At 44.0% G+C, this 18,482-nt stretch overlaps 1 protein-coding gene and 1 non-coding gene across 14 annotated transcripts in view; one reads left to right on the forward strand and one right to left on the reverse strand.

Moving 5' to 3' along the window:
* The window catches only part of LOC128696855 (polyhomeotic-like protein 2), a 227,155-nt gene that overhangs the window by 81,645 nt on the left and 127,028 nt on the right, over positions 1–18,482 (reverse strand). For 7 of the 12 annotated variants that reach the window (XM_070096168.1, XM_070096164.1, XM_070096161.1 and 4 more), the window contains one exon: positions 8,384–8,530. The exons of 4 other annotated variants lie outside the window; for them this stretch is intronic. In XM_070096168.1, the coding sequence (XP_069952269.1) occupies positions 8,384–8,530 (147 nt within the window). Of the gene's footprint in view, positions 1–2,258; positions 2,429–8,383; positions 8,531–18,482 lie in introns of those variants that run through there. One more of the 12 variants, XM_070096171.1, reaches the window with a different exon arrangement.
* Positions 170–17,093, forward strand: LOC128696856 (uncharacterized). Of its 2 annotated transcripts, none has more exons than XR_011393442.1 (2): positions 170–812; positions 13,460–17,093. It is a non-coding gene; the product is annotated as an uncharacterized protein (transcript). The 2 variants fall into 2 exon arrangements; XR_011393441.1 differs by having other exon boundaries at positions 170–669.

The raw sequence follows: 18,482 nt of genomic DNA on the forward strand, positions 1-18,482 counted from the left end.
TGTGTATCTGAGTGTATGTGCATGTATGCATGTCTGTGTGTGCATGTCTGTGTGTGTGTATGTCTATCTGTGTGTGCATGTCTGCCTGTGTGTGTGCATGTGTGTGTCTGTGCACATAGTTTACACATGTGAGTGACATGGGCAAGAAGTGGAGAATACTCATTTCAAGTCAAAACACTGTAAGCACAGTCAGATTTAGAGTAATGCATCAACATCTAAGGTTTACAATTCTCCAATCTGCTAATAGCAGACATAAAAAATATGTACAGTACTGCACTGCCAAGCTAAGTATTCAAAAAGGAAACTGAACAAGTTCTTGTAAGATGTGTAAGATCAGCCAGGTTATTATGACTATGAAGGCCTGCAGACAACAATTGTCTGGTCATTAGGGAAGCATGGCCTCAGTTAAAGTTGAGAGAGTAGAACTTGTAAAAGTGTATCATGGGTATTCCATTGTCAAGTAGGACAAGCGACAGGTAGTGTTATCAGGATGGTCATCACATCCGGTGAGTTGTGTGGGATGTCCGGGCTAGATGATGATGGTGGACCAACCTCCCTCCAACAGAACCTTCCCCACCAGTCTTGCTTGGCTGCACCTTGGGCACTTCAAACTTCACCACCTCTCTAGCAACTTTACATTAAACTGAACCTCATCTGTCGAAAAGCAATGTAAGAGTGAACTGTAATTCACAAACTCAAACAGTAAAAGTGCAGCCAGAGTTACCAAAATTGTCCAATTTCCAATTATTTAAGAAACACTCTTGAGGCTTGTAGACACTTCAAACTAATCATTACAGAGATAAAAAACAAAGGTAAGAAAATTCTTCATTTTTTTTGGAGCAGCAGTTTCCAGTAGTGGCTAGTGTGTATGTTGATAAATTGGACCAGTAACTACAGGAAATATCTTACCTTTTCCTGAACAATTAGTCACTGAAGGTTGATAGTTATCAATAGGAAAGTGGATCACTATCTACCACATGTGCCAGATCAGTCAAGCTGTGATGGAATGCAGACCTGCAGGCCACTAACAGCAACAATCTGGTTGATCAATCAATCAAAATAAAGCCTGACCTCAGGCTTGGATGTAAGGAGAGAATAACCCTCAAACACATCACAGGTATGTCTCACTATTACAAATCAGAATTTCTAAAGTGTGTTATGTACAGTGGTCCCTATGATAATTTCTCTGTCATTTTTTACCAGCTTAGATTCATCAGCCACTTTAATATTCTTTGAGAATTTCTTTTTGGTTGATTGTGGAAAGCCACTCTCACACACCAATGCACTAATTCTAACTCCTTCAACAAGTTTTCCACAATTTCTTGCTTGATCTTCAAAGACATTGCCTATTTACTGAGCTCTTTAGTGCTAGCCATGATGACCTGATAACACTTTTGCATGGTGTAATTAAATTACAAATGCATATTGCAACTCAAAATTTTCATCACAACTCAAAACTAAATTCGTTTATGAGGGTAAATCATAACTCAAGACCTTCGTAACTCTAGGGACCACTGTACTGTAATCATAACATTTACAAAACCCAGAACATGGTTCGTGCAAAGGTGCTCCTGCTTCTCATACATACTGCACTATTAATACTACATAGTTATGAACACACTGAAATTCAGGCAAATGCACACACAATATACACAAACAACGAGCTTTTCATATGTGTAACTAACGTGCAATTATGTTCAAAATGCATGGAAAATGAATTATTGGACTCGAAGAGTAACAGTCACGCTAACAAAGTTAATTCAACAGCCTCCACCTTGAGGTTATAAGGTGGCACTTATAGCTGAACAACACTATCTGTCAACCTTTCACTCAAAAGTGAGATTTTAAAATTATTATTATTATATGTAGGGGGAAGCAGTCAACTTGTAGGAGTGTAAGGGTCATACAGCACCTGAAGAAATGGGATGAAATCAGGTTTGACCGAAGGAAAGAAAAGTTCAATTTTCTAATCAAGAGCCCCTCATAAGTAACAAGAAACATCCTTTGAGGGGTGAGCCTTTTAGTGATGGGTTAAAAAGATTAAGTTTTGAGTGAAATGTTGCATAATAAATATCTGTTAGTCAACATGTCAGCATTTTGCCATGCAACACACTTTTGCCTTGGAAAACTATCTTCAAGGGACAGTTATTGCTCAAATTCTTTCTCAATCTCATTATATTTATGGTATACAATGCTGACAAGAGGATGAATAAGACACATATATGATAGTATGGTAAATTATTGACAAGACATTTCACCTGCTAAGCAGGCTTCCTCAGTTAAAATACAGAGACAACAAAAGTAGTGGAGATGTAGGTATGAGGTGATAAATCCCTCAGCCATGAAGTAAAGAAGCTTGAGGAAGTCAGTCCCTCAGCCTTGTTGTGTGTCCAGCTCCATAGTTGCAATTAATTCTTCTTTCTCATACCTGACATAGAGCAAGATAAAAAAAAAACCAGTGTACTATCATCAATCATAGACAATACTATATTACATGTAGGAGTGGCGTCCACTTGAGACAGCAGCGAACATCCAAGACAGTGTTATTATATTATTATATTTCTGGGGAAGTAATGGTCATGTGCCAGGAAAATGGAAGGCAGTCTGATTCAGTCCAGAATAGGGGATGGTAACTCCAATTCCTTGGATCAAAAGGCCTTCATGAGCATCAAGGAATCTACCTTTAAGGATGTATACCAATATAAACAATGTCTACTAGTGAACCAAAGACAACAAGGTGAGAAGTGGAAGAGAAAAGTTAATTGACTGTGAGGGAGAGGGAAGGTGGTGGGAGTGGGGAAGGATTGTGGAACTTGTAAAGTGTAGAAGAATGTAGATTGGAGGCAAGAGAAGGAAGGTAATACAGGAAAAAAGAGGGGCAAATGGAGAATGGTATAGTGTTGGAAGATGATGGAAATGGAGAAGGTGGAACACAAAGGGAGGATCAAAGTGCAGATGTTGGAGATATGGAAGGGTGGGTGATAATGATGGAGTGTGTGGTGTAGAGGGACAGGAAGGGTGATTCAGAGTGAATAAGGAAATGAAAAGGCAGTGGCAAGTAGAAAAGGGAAGAGTGGTGGAATATAAGAGATAGGAGAGGAGCAAGGTGAAGGAGAGGGAATAGGGGATGAAATATTTGTGAGGGAGAACAGTGGGGACCTTCTTTTTTTTTTTTTTTTAATAAAACTGTATATAGGCAGTGTGCTGCCACTTTATTCCATATGATGGTGGAAATCTTTTATTTATTTATTTATTTATTTTCTATATAAACATCACTAGGTACATGAATGCCTTTAATCCAATACTTGGATACTTCAAGTAGGTACCACTGGAGTTTCTTACACACAGGAGTGCAGATTTCTTACACAGGTTATGACATTCCTGCAGGAATAAATATTTCTCACATATGTTTATGAGGATGTGATACAACAGTTGACTAACACCTGCTTTTGTTTAGTCTATCATATAAATGAGAGGTGTGCATTCACCTAGTTGTGACTGTCAGAGTTGAGTTGTGGCTCCTGGTGTCATCTCCTAATTACTCAAGAATGGTTACACTAAATTCCTGGCCTTATGGAAGCTGATATTTCAGCACTTGCTGACTTCTTATTAGTGTGTGTGATGTTACTGCTACTGATCAATTTTATTTTGTCCCTTGCTCTGTTGCCTCCTTTCTTTACAAAGGACGTTATGTCTATATCTCTCAGGGCTTCTTGGGTTTCACCTAATCTAAGATTTTGCTTAAAAAAAAAAAAAAAAAAAAGCAGTGCTCATCCTAGTGGTATTTTGCCTTGATAAGCATAAAACTCCAGAATTCAGGCCTGGCTGCCAAATGCATATTGATGCTGTCCATCTCTATCTTTTTTTTTAGAAGTTTGTAGAATCTGTGCAAATGACTGATACGTTCCTTGCGATTAATAGAATAAGCAGAGTTTGGAAAAAAAAAGTCACCAGCTCTTATGACTTCAGTAATTGCTGAACATGGTTTATTATTGTTTTTTCATGATTTCACAAAGTCTTCCCATAACATTTCAGCTGTAATACTGTATGCCCTCACTGATCATCATTTTGTTTTCTGTGGTTCACTGGATAACTTTGTTTATGTAAGTCTGCTATGTCCTCAATGGCTCCTATTCTAATAAAAATTCTATTATTATTTGTAAAGGATGATATAGTTCTATGATTTATCTCTATTTCTAATACAAAAAATATACAGAATTATTGTCTGCAAAGGATGACATGCACTATGGTTAATATTTTCACGTAGGGAAGATATGAAAAAGTAATGGGCGAGTACTGCACCTCGAGGAACACAACCCTTCACAGCGGAGGCTTCAGATAGTGCACTGTTGAATTATTCTGATTCCAGTTTAGTATAAAACTGAAGATGTATACTTGATCTTTACATATTTCCAGTTAAGTCATGTTGCACATAATTTATGTGTACACCAAAGTCACACTTTGAAAGTTATAGTAGTACACTGTGTAAGTATTGTTTTTATGCTGTATGTCCTCCTGTGCATCCAAAATTGTGTGGCAGTTGTCTAGCTGTTGCTAAATGCAGGAGAATCCTATGATAAATTCAAATTGTTCTCTGTTAAGTGAAATAATTTTCTTGCAATATTATTTCTTTAAACTCTTTAAAAATTTCAGATTATGTACGATATCAGTGCCTCATGATTGTTTTACTACCAATTTTGCAAAAGAGATCAATTTCAGTGGTTATTTGGGGATGTCATTTAAGTCTAAGACTGTCTCAATAAGGTATGTGAGGGGAGGGGTTGGGGCACAGTGCACGGGCATACTATTACTGCCTTGTTTTAGCAGAGTGGGGGTTACATAAATACTGACAGAGTTTGATGTCACAACAGTGAAGCACATTAACTAGGGTATTAACCCTCAGTCTGTATAATGACTCACTTAATAGTCTATATAATGACTTGCTTAATAGTCTGTATAATGAATCAATAGTCGTATTATGTCTTCAGCAATTTGTGTCACCCCTCTCCCACTCCACCCCTAACACTTACCCCTCTCAACACCCACCCCACCCCTCACACTCACCCCTCTCAATCCCCACCCTACCCCTCATACTCAACCATCTCAACCCCCACCCCTCTCCCAATCCCCTAACACTCATCCCTCTCATTCTCCCCTTCTCATCCTTCTCACACTCATCCCTCTCACATTCCCCTCTCCCACCCTTCACAGTCCTTTCTCAACCTTCACCCCTCACAGAGCCCACCCCTCTCCCAACCCACCCTTCTCACACCTACCCACCTCCCATCCCACCCTCTCATACTCACCCATCTCCTACCCCATCCCTCTCACACTCGCCCATCTCCCACCCGACCCTTCTCACACCCATCCATCTCCCATCCCCCCCCCTCTCATACTCCCTTATCTTATGCCCTCACCCCTCTCACATTCACATCTCCCACCCCACCCCTCTCACTCGCCCATCTCACACCCCCACCACTCTCACACTCACCCATCTCCCACCCCACCCTTCTCACACCTACCCATCCCCCATCCCACCCTCTCATACTCACCCATCTCCCACCCCATCCCTCTCACACTCACCCATCTCCCACCCGACCCTTCTCACACCCATCCATCTCCCATCACCCCCTCTCATACTCGCCTATCTTTTGCCCTCACCCTTCTCACACTCACCCATCTCCCACCCCACCCCACTCTCTCATACTCACCCTCATATACCCAACCTTCTCACACTCACCCATCACCCATCCCATCTCACACACAATCATCTCACACCCCACCCTCTCACACCCCACCCTTCTCACACTCACCCTCTTACACCCCACCCTCTCACACTCACCCTCTTACACCCCACCCTCACCCATCTCCCATCCCATCCTCTCACGCTCACCCATCTCACACCCCACCCCTCTCACTCGCCCATTTCACACCCCCACCACTCTCACACTCACCCATCTCCCACCCCACCCTTCTCACACCTACCCATCTCCCACCCCACCCTTCTCACACCTACCCATCTCCCATCCCACCCTCTCATACTCACCCATCTCGGACCCCATCCCTCTCACACTCACCCATCTCCCACCCCGCTCTCTCATACTCACCCTCTTATACCCTACCTTCTCACACTCACCCATCTCCCATCCCATCTCACACCCCACCCTCTCACACTCACCCACTTACACCCCACCCCTCTCACACTCACCCTCTTATACCCCGCCCTTTCACACTTGCCCATCTCACACCCCACCCCTCTCACACTCACCCATCTCCCACCCCACCCCTCTCATACTCGCCCATCTCCTACTCCACCCCTCTCTCACCCACCTCACACCCCCCCCATCTCCCACCCCATCCTCTTATAGCCCACCCTCACACTCGCCCATCTCACACCCCACCCCTCTCACACTCACCCATCTCACACCCCCACCACTCTCACTCACCCATCTCCCACCCCACCCTTCTCACACTCACCCATCTCACACCCCCACCCTTCTCACACTTGCCCACCTCCCAACCCACCCGTCTCACACTCACCCATCTCCTACCCCACCCTTCTCACACCCATCCATCTCCCATCCCATGCTCTCATACTCGCCCATCTCATGCCCTCACCCTTCTCACACTCACCTATCTCCAACTCCACCCTCTCACACTCACCCATCTCCCATCCCATCTCACACCTCACCCTCTCACACTCGCCCTCTTACACCCCACCCTCTCAAACTCACCCATCTCCCATCCCATACTCTCACGCATCTCCCACCCAACCCTCTCATACTCACCCTCTATACCCCACCATCTCATACTCACCGTCTTATACCCCACCCTCTCACACTCACCCATCTCCCATCCCATCCTCTCATACTCACGCATCTCCCACCCCACCCTCTCATACTCACCCTTTTATACCCCACCCTCTCATACTCACCCTCTTATACCCCACCCTCTCACACTCATCCATCTCCCACCCCACCCCTCTCACACTCACCCATCTCCCACCCCACCCCTCTCACACTCACCCATCTCCCACCCCACCCCTCTCACACTCACCCATCTTCCACCCCACCCCTCTCACACTTGCCCATCTCACACCCCACCCCTCTCTCACACTCACCCATCTCCCACCCCACCCCTCTCACACTCACCCATCTCCCACCCCACCCCTCTCACACACACCCATCTACCACCCCACCCCACTCACACACCCATCTCCCACCCCACCCCTCTCACACTCACCCATCTCCCACCCCACCCCTCTCACACTTGCCCATCTCACACCCCACCCCTCACACACTCACCCTTCTCCCACCCCACCCTCTTACACTCACGCATCCCCCACCCCACCCTCTCATACTCACCCTCTTATACCCCCCCCTCTCACACTCGCCCATCTCCCACCCCACCCTCTCACACTCGCCCATCTCACACCCTGCCCTTCTCACACTCACCCATCTCCCACCCCACCTTTTCACACTCACCCTCTTATACCCCACCCATCTCACACCCCACCCCTCTCACACTCGCCCATCTCACACCCCACCCCTCTCACACTCACCCATCTCCCATCCCACCCTCTCACTCGCATCGCCCACCCCGCCCTTTCATATTCACCCTCTTATACCCCACCCTCTCACACTTCCCCATCTCATACCCCACCCCTCTCACATCTCACACCCCACCCCTCTCACACTCACCCATGTCCCACCACACCCTCTCACTCGCATCGCCCACCCCACCCTTTCATACTCACCCTCTTATACCCCACCCTCTCATACTCATCCCCCCCTTATACCCACCCTCTCTCACTCACCCATCTCCCACCCCACCTCATACCTTATTATACCCCACCCCTCATACTCACCCACCTCCCATTCCACCTTCTCATATTCACCCTCTTATACCCCGCCCCTTTCACACTCACCCATCTCACATTATCCCTCACACACACTACCATCTCTCATCCCACCCCTCTCCTACCCCACCCCTCTTACATGCGCCCATCACACCCCATTCATCTTCTGCCCCACCCCTTTTGCATGCACCTGTCACACACTACCCCCCCCCCCCTCTCACATGCGTCCATCTCACACTCCCATCTACCCCACCCCTCTTCCTCGCATCCATCTCCCACCCCACCTCTCATTTTCCCCTATCACTGCCCTCATGTTCTTCATTTATTACCTCGGGTTCACGTCCTCGTAACTCTGCACCTTTCCATCACATCTTTCACCATACCTTCTTTCTTGTTCCAACAACTCAACCCATCAATCCTGCCGCAGGCATTCCTCCTTGCCCCAGTATTTACACCCCTAGCATTCTTCCCTCTCATTCCTCCTTGCCTGCCCCCAAACAACATGAAACTCAAGACGTCACCAACCTGCAACCATTCTCCCGACATGCCCATCACTGCCTCTCTCTCTATCTCTCTCTCTCGCGGTCGTGAAAAGAAGCAAGTGGTGGTGGTTGTGGTGGTTGGTGGTGTAGCTACCATGGGTCGGCAGTGTTCGGGCAGCGAGAGGCCAGCCTACAGGAACACCCCACCAAAAATACGGAGGAGCGGTTTATAAAAGAATATCACACTGCATTGCTTCTGATTTTTTTACACGAGTCTATGCAGACAAGTGACACCCAGTTGCAGGACAAACTTTGACTGGGACAACATTTCGCTCTACGTAGAACTTTATCAAGTTCACATCGAGAGAAACGTTGTCCCAATAAAATCTTATTCTACACCTTTTGTGTCTTTGGTTTTTACACTTGTGGGTAACACGACAGTTTATCCTGCACGAGTCTAGCATCCTCTGTGCCAACATAAAATAGTCATCCATACAAAATGCTGAGGCAAGTATAAGAAATATTATTCATAAAAAATGCTAAGGCAATGGAAAAAAAATAAGAATATAATCCATTTGGAATGCTAAGGCAATAATCAGAAGTGTTCAAAGTGCTGAAACAATGGAGAAAGAAATGGGATTGAGGAGGAAGCGTTATGCGGCAGAAAAGATGTTGACAATGCTGGGTTATTAAAGAAAATAAATAAATATCAATTACTTTAAAATGCCGAGGGGAAGAAAGAATAAAAAAAAGTGAAGGAATTAAGCATTTAGAGGCAGCAAAATAGAATAAAGCATGTGACCAGTGTGCATGACTCCCGCTACTGCGTCAAGCGTAGCAAATTTCTTCTTTGTTAAGATTTTTACCATTGTTTCACAAGCTTTTTTTTTATGTATCATGTAAATAGTCTTCCACTTTTGATATTGCTATTATTCCTTAATTGTACTTACGACATCCCGACTTTTCAATGGGCATTACCCTAGCTATTACCGTATTCTTCAATTTTAGTCACTGTAATGACTCAAGAAGTCTCGTATAGGCGAAGGGTTTCGAGAATAAATACGGCAGTGTTGCATGTGTCTTATTATCAACTTGTCGGCATTGTATACAACTGGTACTATTATCCTACACATTTACTCTATTTCTCCATCAAATACATTATATCCTCCACGTATTTCCCATGGTAAATTCTGTTGCAAAAGACTGAAAGGCTTCACGAAGGCCACAGTACGTCTATGATATATATTTATGGAGAAACACTAAAGCCGTTGGGAACATGCAGCGCTTGGAGACTTGGAGGCAATCACGTTTCATTCAGTGACTAATTCCTTGAATCAAGAGCCAATCACCAGCATCAAGTCACCTTCTCTGATGGGATTTTTATATATCGTTCAAGATCTCTGTATACACCCTAGATGGAATATCAGGTGTGACTTGACTTGCAGGTGAATGTGAATACCTGGGAGTGTTATAGACGCAGCGGCGGTACAGGGGCCTTGAAAAGACATTATCAATGACAGGACTTCCAGTGTTCATAAATGATTGGATTTCCCGGGTTTGATAAGCTCTCATAACCATATTTTCCAGATTGTTACTTCTGATCGTGGTGTTTCAACACTACGGCATTTGATGAATATGATACACGTGCAACACCTCTTATTCATCAATTTGTCGGTACTGTATACCTTGAATGTAACAATACCAAGGCGTTCGAAATTATTATTCATATCTGGTATATATGTTGATGACACCGGGAATCATCCTTCCCCCCGTCCCCAGCAGTCATGTCTTAGACCAAGACTCAAGATTCCCTTTTCCTCTTCTCTTAGTCCTCTACAAAAATTACCTGTTTTGTGTCCAGTATTCCTTTCTTTTCCCCGTAGCAGTCAGACTCTTACCGTTGAACATCATGATATTCGTCCAGTGATTACAGTTAAGCTTTTATACCGATCCTCTTCAAATCACAGATGCTGAACCATTATGACAGAATTACGGAGGCGTTGGAAGACGACTAAAACGCAGATGTGATTTACGCAAATTTTGCAAATGCGATCATGGAGTGATAGAGCACAAAATGAGGGTCATGGGCATTAAGGGGAAGGTAGGCATATGGATTTTCGGGTTCCTAACACAGAACACAAAAAGTAGTAATAAACAGAGCAAGTTACAGCATCAGCGAGATAAAAAGCTCAGTGCCCCAAGGCACTGTCCTGCCACCTCTGCTGTTTCTCATCCTCATACATCCTCACACTTTTGTATCATCATTTGTAGATGACATAAAATAAGCATTAAAGTCACTACGGTAGAGGACACTGAAAAATTACAGGAAGACATAAGCAGCGTTTTTCAGTGGGCAGTTCAACTGTGGTAAGTTCCAGCTGCTTAGATATGGAAAGAATGAAGAACTCAAAAGGAACACTATATACAAAACTCAAGAGGGTCGCCAAATAGAACGAAAGGAACACGTAAAAGACCTGGGAATAATTATGTCAGCTGACCTTTCTTTTAAAGACCATAATAAGACAAAGATCACGACAGCCAGGAAGATGACGGGGTGGGTACTAAGAACTTTCAAAACAAGGGAAATAATGCCGATGGTGACACTCTTCATATCACTAGTGCTCCCTCGTTTAGAATATTGCTCAGTGCTGACGGGCCCGTTCAAAGCTGGAGAAATATCAGAGCTGGAACAAATACAGAGATGGTTTACGGATCACATTGAGCCAGTAAAGCACCTAAATTACTGGGAACGCATTCAAGTCTTGAACATGTACTCATTGGAGCGGAGGAGAGAGATATACGTGATAATATATACCTTGAAAGTGCTCGAGGACTTAGTCCCAAATCTGCACACTGCCATAACATACTGGAGCGAGAGATATGGGAGGAAGTGCAAAATAAACCCAATGAAGAGCAGGGGTGCGGTGGGGACAATAAGGGAACACTGTATCAACATCCGGGGTCCCAGACTATTCAACATCTTACCAGAATACATCAGAAACACGGCTGGAACAAGTGTAGAAGCCTTCAAGAGGAAACTGGACAAGTATTTTCACCAGATGCCAGATCCACCAGGCTGTGATGGATATGTGGGGCAGCGGAACTCCAGCAGCAACAGCCAGGTCTACCAGGCAAGCACCAGACGAGCCTGACCCATGGCCGGGCTCCGAGAGCAGTGAAACTCTCGAAACTCTTCAAACGTATATCAAAGGTAAGGTACTCGTTCTCTCTAGGCTGGAATACTACTGTACATTAACATCTCCGTTCAAAGCAGGTGAAACTGCAGATCTAAAGAGTGTACAGAGAACCTTTACTGCACATATAAGTTTCATCAAACACCTCAACTACTGGGAACGCCTGGAATCACTTGATTTGTGCTATCTGGAACGCAGGCGATATATATATATATATATATATATATATATATATATATATATATATATATATATATATATATATATATATATATATATCTCGCCTGCTTTCCCGAATGTTCTCGAATCTGCACACAGAAATCACTCCCTATGAAAGTAAAAGACTGGGCAAGCGGTGCCAAATACCCCCAATGAAAAGTAGGGGCGCTATTGGTACATTAAGAGAAAACACCGTAAGTGTCCGGAGCCCAAGACTGTTCAACAGCCTCCCACCATGCATAAGGAGAATTACCAATAGGCCCCAGGGTGCCTTCAAGAGGGGTGCTGGACAGATACTTACAGTCGGTGCCGGATCAACCGGGCTGTGGTTTGTACACTGGACTACGTGCGGCCAGCAGTAACAGCCTGGTTGATTAGGCCCTGATCCACCAGGTGGCTTGGTGGTGGACCGGGCCGCAGGGGTGTTGATCCCCGGAATACCCTCCAGGTACACTCCAGGTATGCACAATCAAGACAGTGAAGGACGGTACGCCACTGGTGGCTTTATTAATCCAAACAGGACTGATACAGCTACCAGTATCGAAATATCTTCCATAAATATCTTGATTATGCATCTGTGCCTTATTCCCACAAGCTTCAGTGTGTTCGGGGGTGTAATGGGGTATAACGATCTAGCTTCAGAAGCTTGATCATTTAATAAACAGGCTAAGATTTAGAAAAAAAAAATCCAGGGATTTTAAGATGAACGCCATATGCATATTTTGAAATACAGCAGCTTCATCTTATCTTCCCTGACGATTTTCCATGGGTGGTGCCTTGATGTTGGTAAATTACTCTTTAAGGAATTAAAGCTACCATTTCCTTGCCATAAACCTAATTAACTCCCGGGCCGTGGTCCGTACGCTGGACTGCGTGTGGCCAGAAGTAACAGCCTGGTTAATAAGACCTTGATCCAACAGGAGGCTGTGTCTGGGACTAGGCCGCGGGGGAAATGGGCGTTAATTCCATGAAACATCTTTCAAGTATGGAGGCAAATGACAAAATACCAACACGATGAAAAAAAAAAAAAAGGAGTATAATGTAATCCCTTGTCTTGATAACGCCCAGTGTGGGCAAAACATTGTCAATAAAGGATTGCATTATAATGCTGTTCTTTTTTTTTTCATCCTTCAAGGTATTCCCTAGGCGCTGTATGACTGATGGGTATAGCGTTTTCCCAAGGCTAATAATTTTCTTGCCTACTAAAGCAACAGCAAAGACATTCTAAAGCCTAACAAAAATATTGTGTGAGCTATGATTCCAGGTTAGCACTCGTCCTCCTGCCTCCCCCTTGAGTAGCAAGAACTCCCACATGTTGTTATATATTGAGGAGACACACACACTGGTGGTGGGTACACGCACCTCCCCGCACACTAACATGGCTCCTGTGTTCACACTCAATCACCACTAATTGAGCCACTTTTTTTCGTACACTGTACGGCAAGAACGTTCTCTTTGTGAGGTTTTTCTTCAAGCAGAACACGAAGGCTTAAGGGTGAGTCGCACCTTAATTAGGTTCCGCGTAGAAATAATAAATACAACCAATGTAAGCTTATTTAGGCACAATTATACACAAGTACAATACCACTAGTTTTAGGTGATTACAATTTTCTTACATAGCAACATATATGTAAATTACCTAGGTCAGAATAACCGAATATACTTTACTGGCAATGTTAACTAAATTTTGGTTCTACTCCCTACAGGACCTAAAACGTCAGCCCTGAAGGGTGACTAGTCGCTAGTCAGGGTGGCCTACGAGTCAATGCATCAGCCGGACGGGCCAGGAACAACGAGCAATGTTGAATTCTGAACGTGAATTCTTCTCGGTGAAAATGGGCTGGCCAGTCAGTAGTTAAAACCAGTGTTTTAACCAACCATTCGTCCAGAACACTCGAATCTTTCGACAAACAATCCATCAAACAAGAACTCTTTTCACGAAGCATTTTCTCATTGCACTCTCCAAATCCCAGAGAAGAGAACTCCCGTTATCACACACCGTCTTCTATCTAACGACCCCTACAACGCACCATTTTTTCCACTCAACACGCCATCTTCCATCCAACCATCCCCCACAACACTATTATCCATCCAACGACCACAGCAACGTACCACCCATCCAACGACCCTCCGCAACACACCATCTTCCACCCAACCACCCCCGCAAAACAACATCTTCCATCCATCACCCCCGCAACGCACCATTTTTCATCCAACGATCCCCGCAATACATCATCATCCATCCAACGACCCTTAAAAAACACCAAGATATCAAGCTGCTCAAGCAAGTGAGAGAGTAAAGCAGATACTGCTAGTTCCCAAGAGACATCAGAAGGAAAGAAGATACTGCAGGATGGAACCCTTCACGTGGGGAATCATAGTAGTGGGTGTCATCATCGCTCTCCAGGTGGCTCTGGTAGTGACAGTTGAGAAGAGGCAAGCTGCTGCCGCCGCTGCTGCTGCAGTTGAAGCCTTGCGTAAACACAAGAGCGCGTCCCACGACAAACCAACTGACAAAAAGCTGCTATAAAACAAGATTATAAAAGGTCTAGTTAGAACAAAGTACCATGACGAAGTTATAGTTGCACTTAAATCCAACCACATCAACACTGACAAGACACCCCACGATTTTAACATTACACGGCCACTCATCACATGATAACAATGAAAGAGGAATATCTGTGTAAGACGTGCAACGTATGCAAACATTAATAAGGAAACGTTTTGTCCATCAGGAACTTTATCAATCCAATGATAAAGTCCCTAGTGACATTATCAATCCAATGATCCACAAAGCCACCAGGGGGCTTCATCAATCATTACACTGATAAAGCATCTGGTGGCTTTATAATTCTAATGTTGCTTATGTTTTATTTACACACTTATCATTATAAACTACCTTTTCTGATACACTTAAGACTTATACCTGCGACCAATTTCCAGGATTTTACTTTCGAAGCCTGGCTTAGGCCACACTTGATTGCCTGATCAAAGTGGATGTTGCTGTATATTTTTTTTTTATCACACTGGCCGATTCCCACCAAGGCAGGGTGGCCCGAAAAAGAAAAACTTTCACCATCATTCACTCCATCACTGTCTTGCCAGAAGGGTGCTTTACACTACAGTTTTTAAACTGCAACATTAACACCCCTCCTTCAGAGTGCAGGCACTGTACTTCCCATCTCCAGGACTCAAGTCCGGCCTGCCGGTTTCCCTGAACCCCTTCATAAATGTTACTTTGCTCACACTCCAACAGCACGTCAAGTATTAAAAACCATTTGTCTCCATTCACTCCTATCAAACACGCTCACGCATGCCTGCTGGAAGACCAAGCCCCTCGCACACAAAACCTCCTTTACCCCCTCCCTCCAACCTTTCCTAGGCCGACCCCTACCCCGCCTTCCTTCCACTACAGACTGATACACTCTTGAAGTCACTCTTTCGCTCCATTCTCTCTACATGTCCGAACCACCTCAACAACCCTTCCTCAGCCCTCTGGACAACAGTTTTGGTAATCCCGCACCTCCTCCTAACTTCCAAACTACGAATCCTCTACATTATATTCACACCACACATTGCCCTCAGACATGACATCTCCACTGCCTCCAGCCTTCTCCTCGCTGCAACATTCATCACACATGCTTCACACCCATATAAGAGCATTGGTAAAACTATACTCTCTTACATTCCCCTCTTTGCCTCCAAGGACAAAGTTCTTTGTCTCCACAGACTCCTAAGTGCACCACTCACCCTTTTCCCCTTATCAATTCTATGATTCACCTCATCTTTCATAGACCCATCCGCTGACACGTCCACTCCCAAATATCTGAATACATTCACTTCCTCCATACTCTCTCCCTCCAACCTGATATCCAATCTTTCATCACCTAATATTTTTGTTATCCTCATAACCTTACTCTTTCCTGTATTCACTTTTAATTTTCTTCTTTTGCACACCCTACCAAATTCATCCATCAATCTCTGCAACTTCTCTTCAGAATCTCCCAAGAGCACAGTGTCATCAGCAAAGAGCAACTGTGACAACTCCCACTTTATGTGTGATTCTTTATCTTTTAACTCCACGCCTCTTGCTGTATATAGAGCCATCAAAGCCCGGCTAATCGGGATTTTGTACAAAATACCACAAGGACATTCCCTCCCGCCCCGTCCTCGATACTATATACAACTGCAAACAACTATACACCAACATGAAAATGCCAAAAAGCTTTGTGTATTAAATGGCTCTCTTAATTTGTCATAATGATATCAAACCTGTAACCAAAATGAGCTCACTGAAATTTCTATCTACACTTCGTGAAAATAAAAGATTTTGAGTTGATCTGATTTTAATTTCTGATTAGGCAGCAAAAGCGCCACTATACGACACTACAAGTTATTGATGTTCCCGAGACAAGCCACCATCATCATTAAGAAGTGTGAAGGCTAATAAAGGTGAAACCGGGAAGAAGCTTATTCACACTCGCCCCTCAAGGGTGGATCCTTGACGATGGCGAGGGGCTCTTGATCTAGGGAACTGTATCTGTGCTCCAGTTCCTTGAATTGTCTGAATACCTTACATCCCCCTCCCCGGTACTGTATAATCCGTATGATTTTAGCACTCCTCCATGATTATAATAATTATTCACACACGACATCATAAGTCACTAAGCGTCACTCGCCTCTCAGTTGACTTCTAGTAATATTACCTCCACTCTAACACCCCCACCCACCACCCACAAGAAACATTTACTGGAGGCCATAAACAAACACTTGCTTCAGACGAGCACCACGCAGAATTCTTCACTAAACCGCCTAAGGGAGGTGACAGAAATGTTTGCAGGTTATACCAACTGAGTGGAAGATTTCCAATCTCTGATTTCCAGTCTCTAGTGAACTGAAGGGAGCGTTTAAAATCTCTGGGGTACTAACTGGAGTGTTGACAATCTCAGGTATACTACATTAAACATTCCAATTTTTGCTGCGCCGAATGAAATCTCTCCAGATCTCAGGGACCTGCTTGCAAGTACCAGCGCTTACAATATATAAGACGTTAATATAAGAGAGCCAGCTAAGTTCCTTGATATCTGAAACTCTTAAGAGCTCAACGCACAACCTTAGCAATGTAAGAAGCACCCTCAGATCAACAATTATATATACGTGCACCTTGGGAAGACTGTTGCACTTTCCTTGATGAGCCAGCCTGTGGTAGTGACTGGAAATAAGTCACTCTGTCTGACTTTTTTGGGTTATCCCAGATTCTCTACACATATGCTGCTATGCATGATAATTCTATGTAACTGTATTTGTGTATACCTGAATAAACTTACTTAGAACCACCAACCCCTAACCCACTATCACTAACCCCTAACACAACATCCCAGCATAGTATGTTTTATTAATTCACCATAAATATAATCAGAACTAAGCGCTAAACCCAAAAGGGTCATACAGGGCTGAGTAATAATAATAATCCAATCGATATTTTCATCTGCTTTATTAAGGGTATTTCCACCTAAAGTATCTTCAAGGCTTTATTAAGCTTAAATAGGGAATTCACTACTCAGCACGCTACTGTTAAAAAAAATAAAGTCAGCATCTTAATAAAATTGTCTTTATTTATCTTACTAATCACTGACGAACGTAACTACAAATGTACATAATTTATACTGTAATGTGTGTGAGACAAGACCACAAGGTAGGTCTTAGTGTGAGACAAGTCTCCCGTTCTCTCTCTCTCCTGTTCACCCCCTGTTCTCTCTCTCGCTCTCTTGTTCTCTCTCTTGCTCCTGTTCTCTTGCTCTGTCTCGCTATCCTGTTTTCTCGCTGTCTCGCTATCCTGTTCTTTCTCGCTGATCTACTCACGTAAAGAAAAATCTAATGATACATTTTCGGTAAAATTACAAATTGCCCAACGGAGGCCGGCTGTAATTTGAAGATAGGAATGTTCGAATCGCTGCCTCTCACTTTACTGTGATGGTACAGCTGTTTACACTAACTCTCATTGTATTACTATTTCTTTTCTCATTATAGGACACCAAATTATACACCTTTACCAATGGAAAAACATATAAAGAGCGTTTGATGCAATGAGATATCAAGAAAATTTAAAGACACAGACGAGGGAAGAATCGAACATGTCAACATGCTGTCACAGATATCAAGTCTTGCCATTTTTTTTCTTTGACTGATAGGAATAAAATCACAACCTAACTTCCAACTGAATCTGCAAATAATACTCTTCAGATACAGTGGAAACTCTATTCAAGAATAAAGATAAAAAATATAGACAAAATATAGTAAAAGGACAAGTTAAAGGAACTCGGTGGCATCACCGTTGCTGTCAACTGGTGACTGGACACACTGATATCAGCTGATTTGAAGGAGGGAGGGAGATGAGGAGGGGGAGGGATGGAGGGAGAGGTAGATTGGGTGGAGGGGAGAGAGAGGAATAGGAACTTCATGGAGTGACAATAAGAGCACCATAGAGGCAAAAGGAACACCATGGAAGAGCAACAGAACCATGAAAAAGCAACAGGAGCACCATGGAGGGGCAAGAAGAGCACCATGAAAAAGCAACAGGAGCACCATGGAAGAGCAACAGAACCATGAAAAAGCAACAGGAGCACCATGGAAGAGCAACAGGAGCACCATGGAAGAGCAATAGGAGCACAATACAGGGACAACTGGAGCACCATGGAAGGATAACAGGAGTACTATGGAGGGACAACA

Source organism: Cherax quadricarinatus, chromosome 52 (assembly GCF_038502225.1).
Source record: "Cherax quadricarinatus isolate ZL_2023a chromosome 52, ASM3850222v1, whole genome shotgun sequence".
NCBI lineage: Eukaryota > Metazoa > Arthropoda > Malacostraca > Decapoda > Parastacidae > Cherax > Cherax quadricarinatus.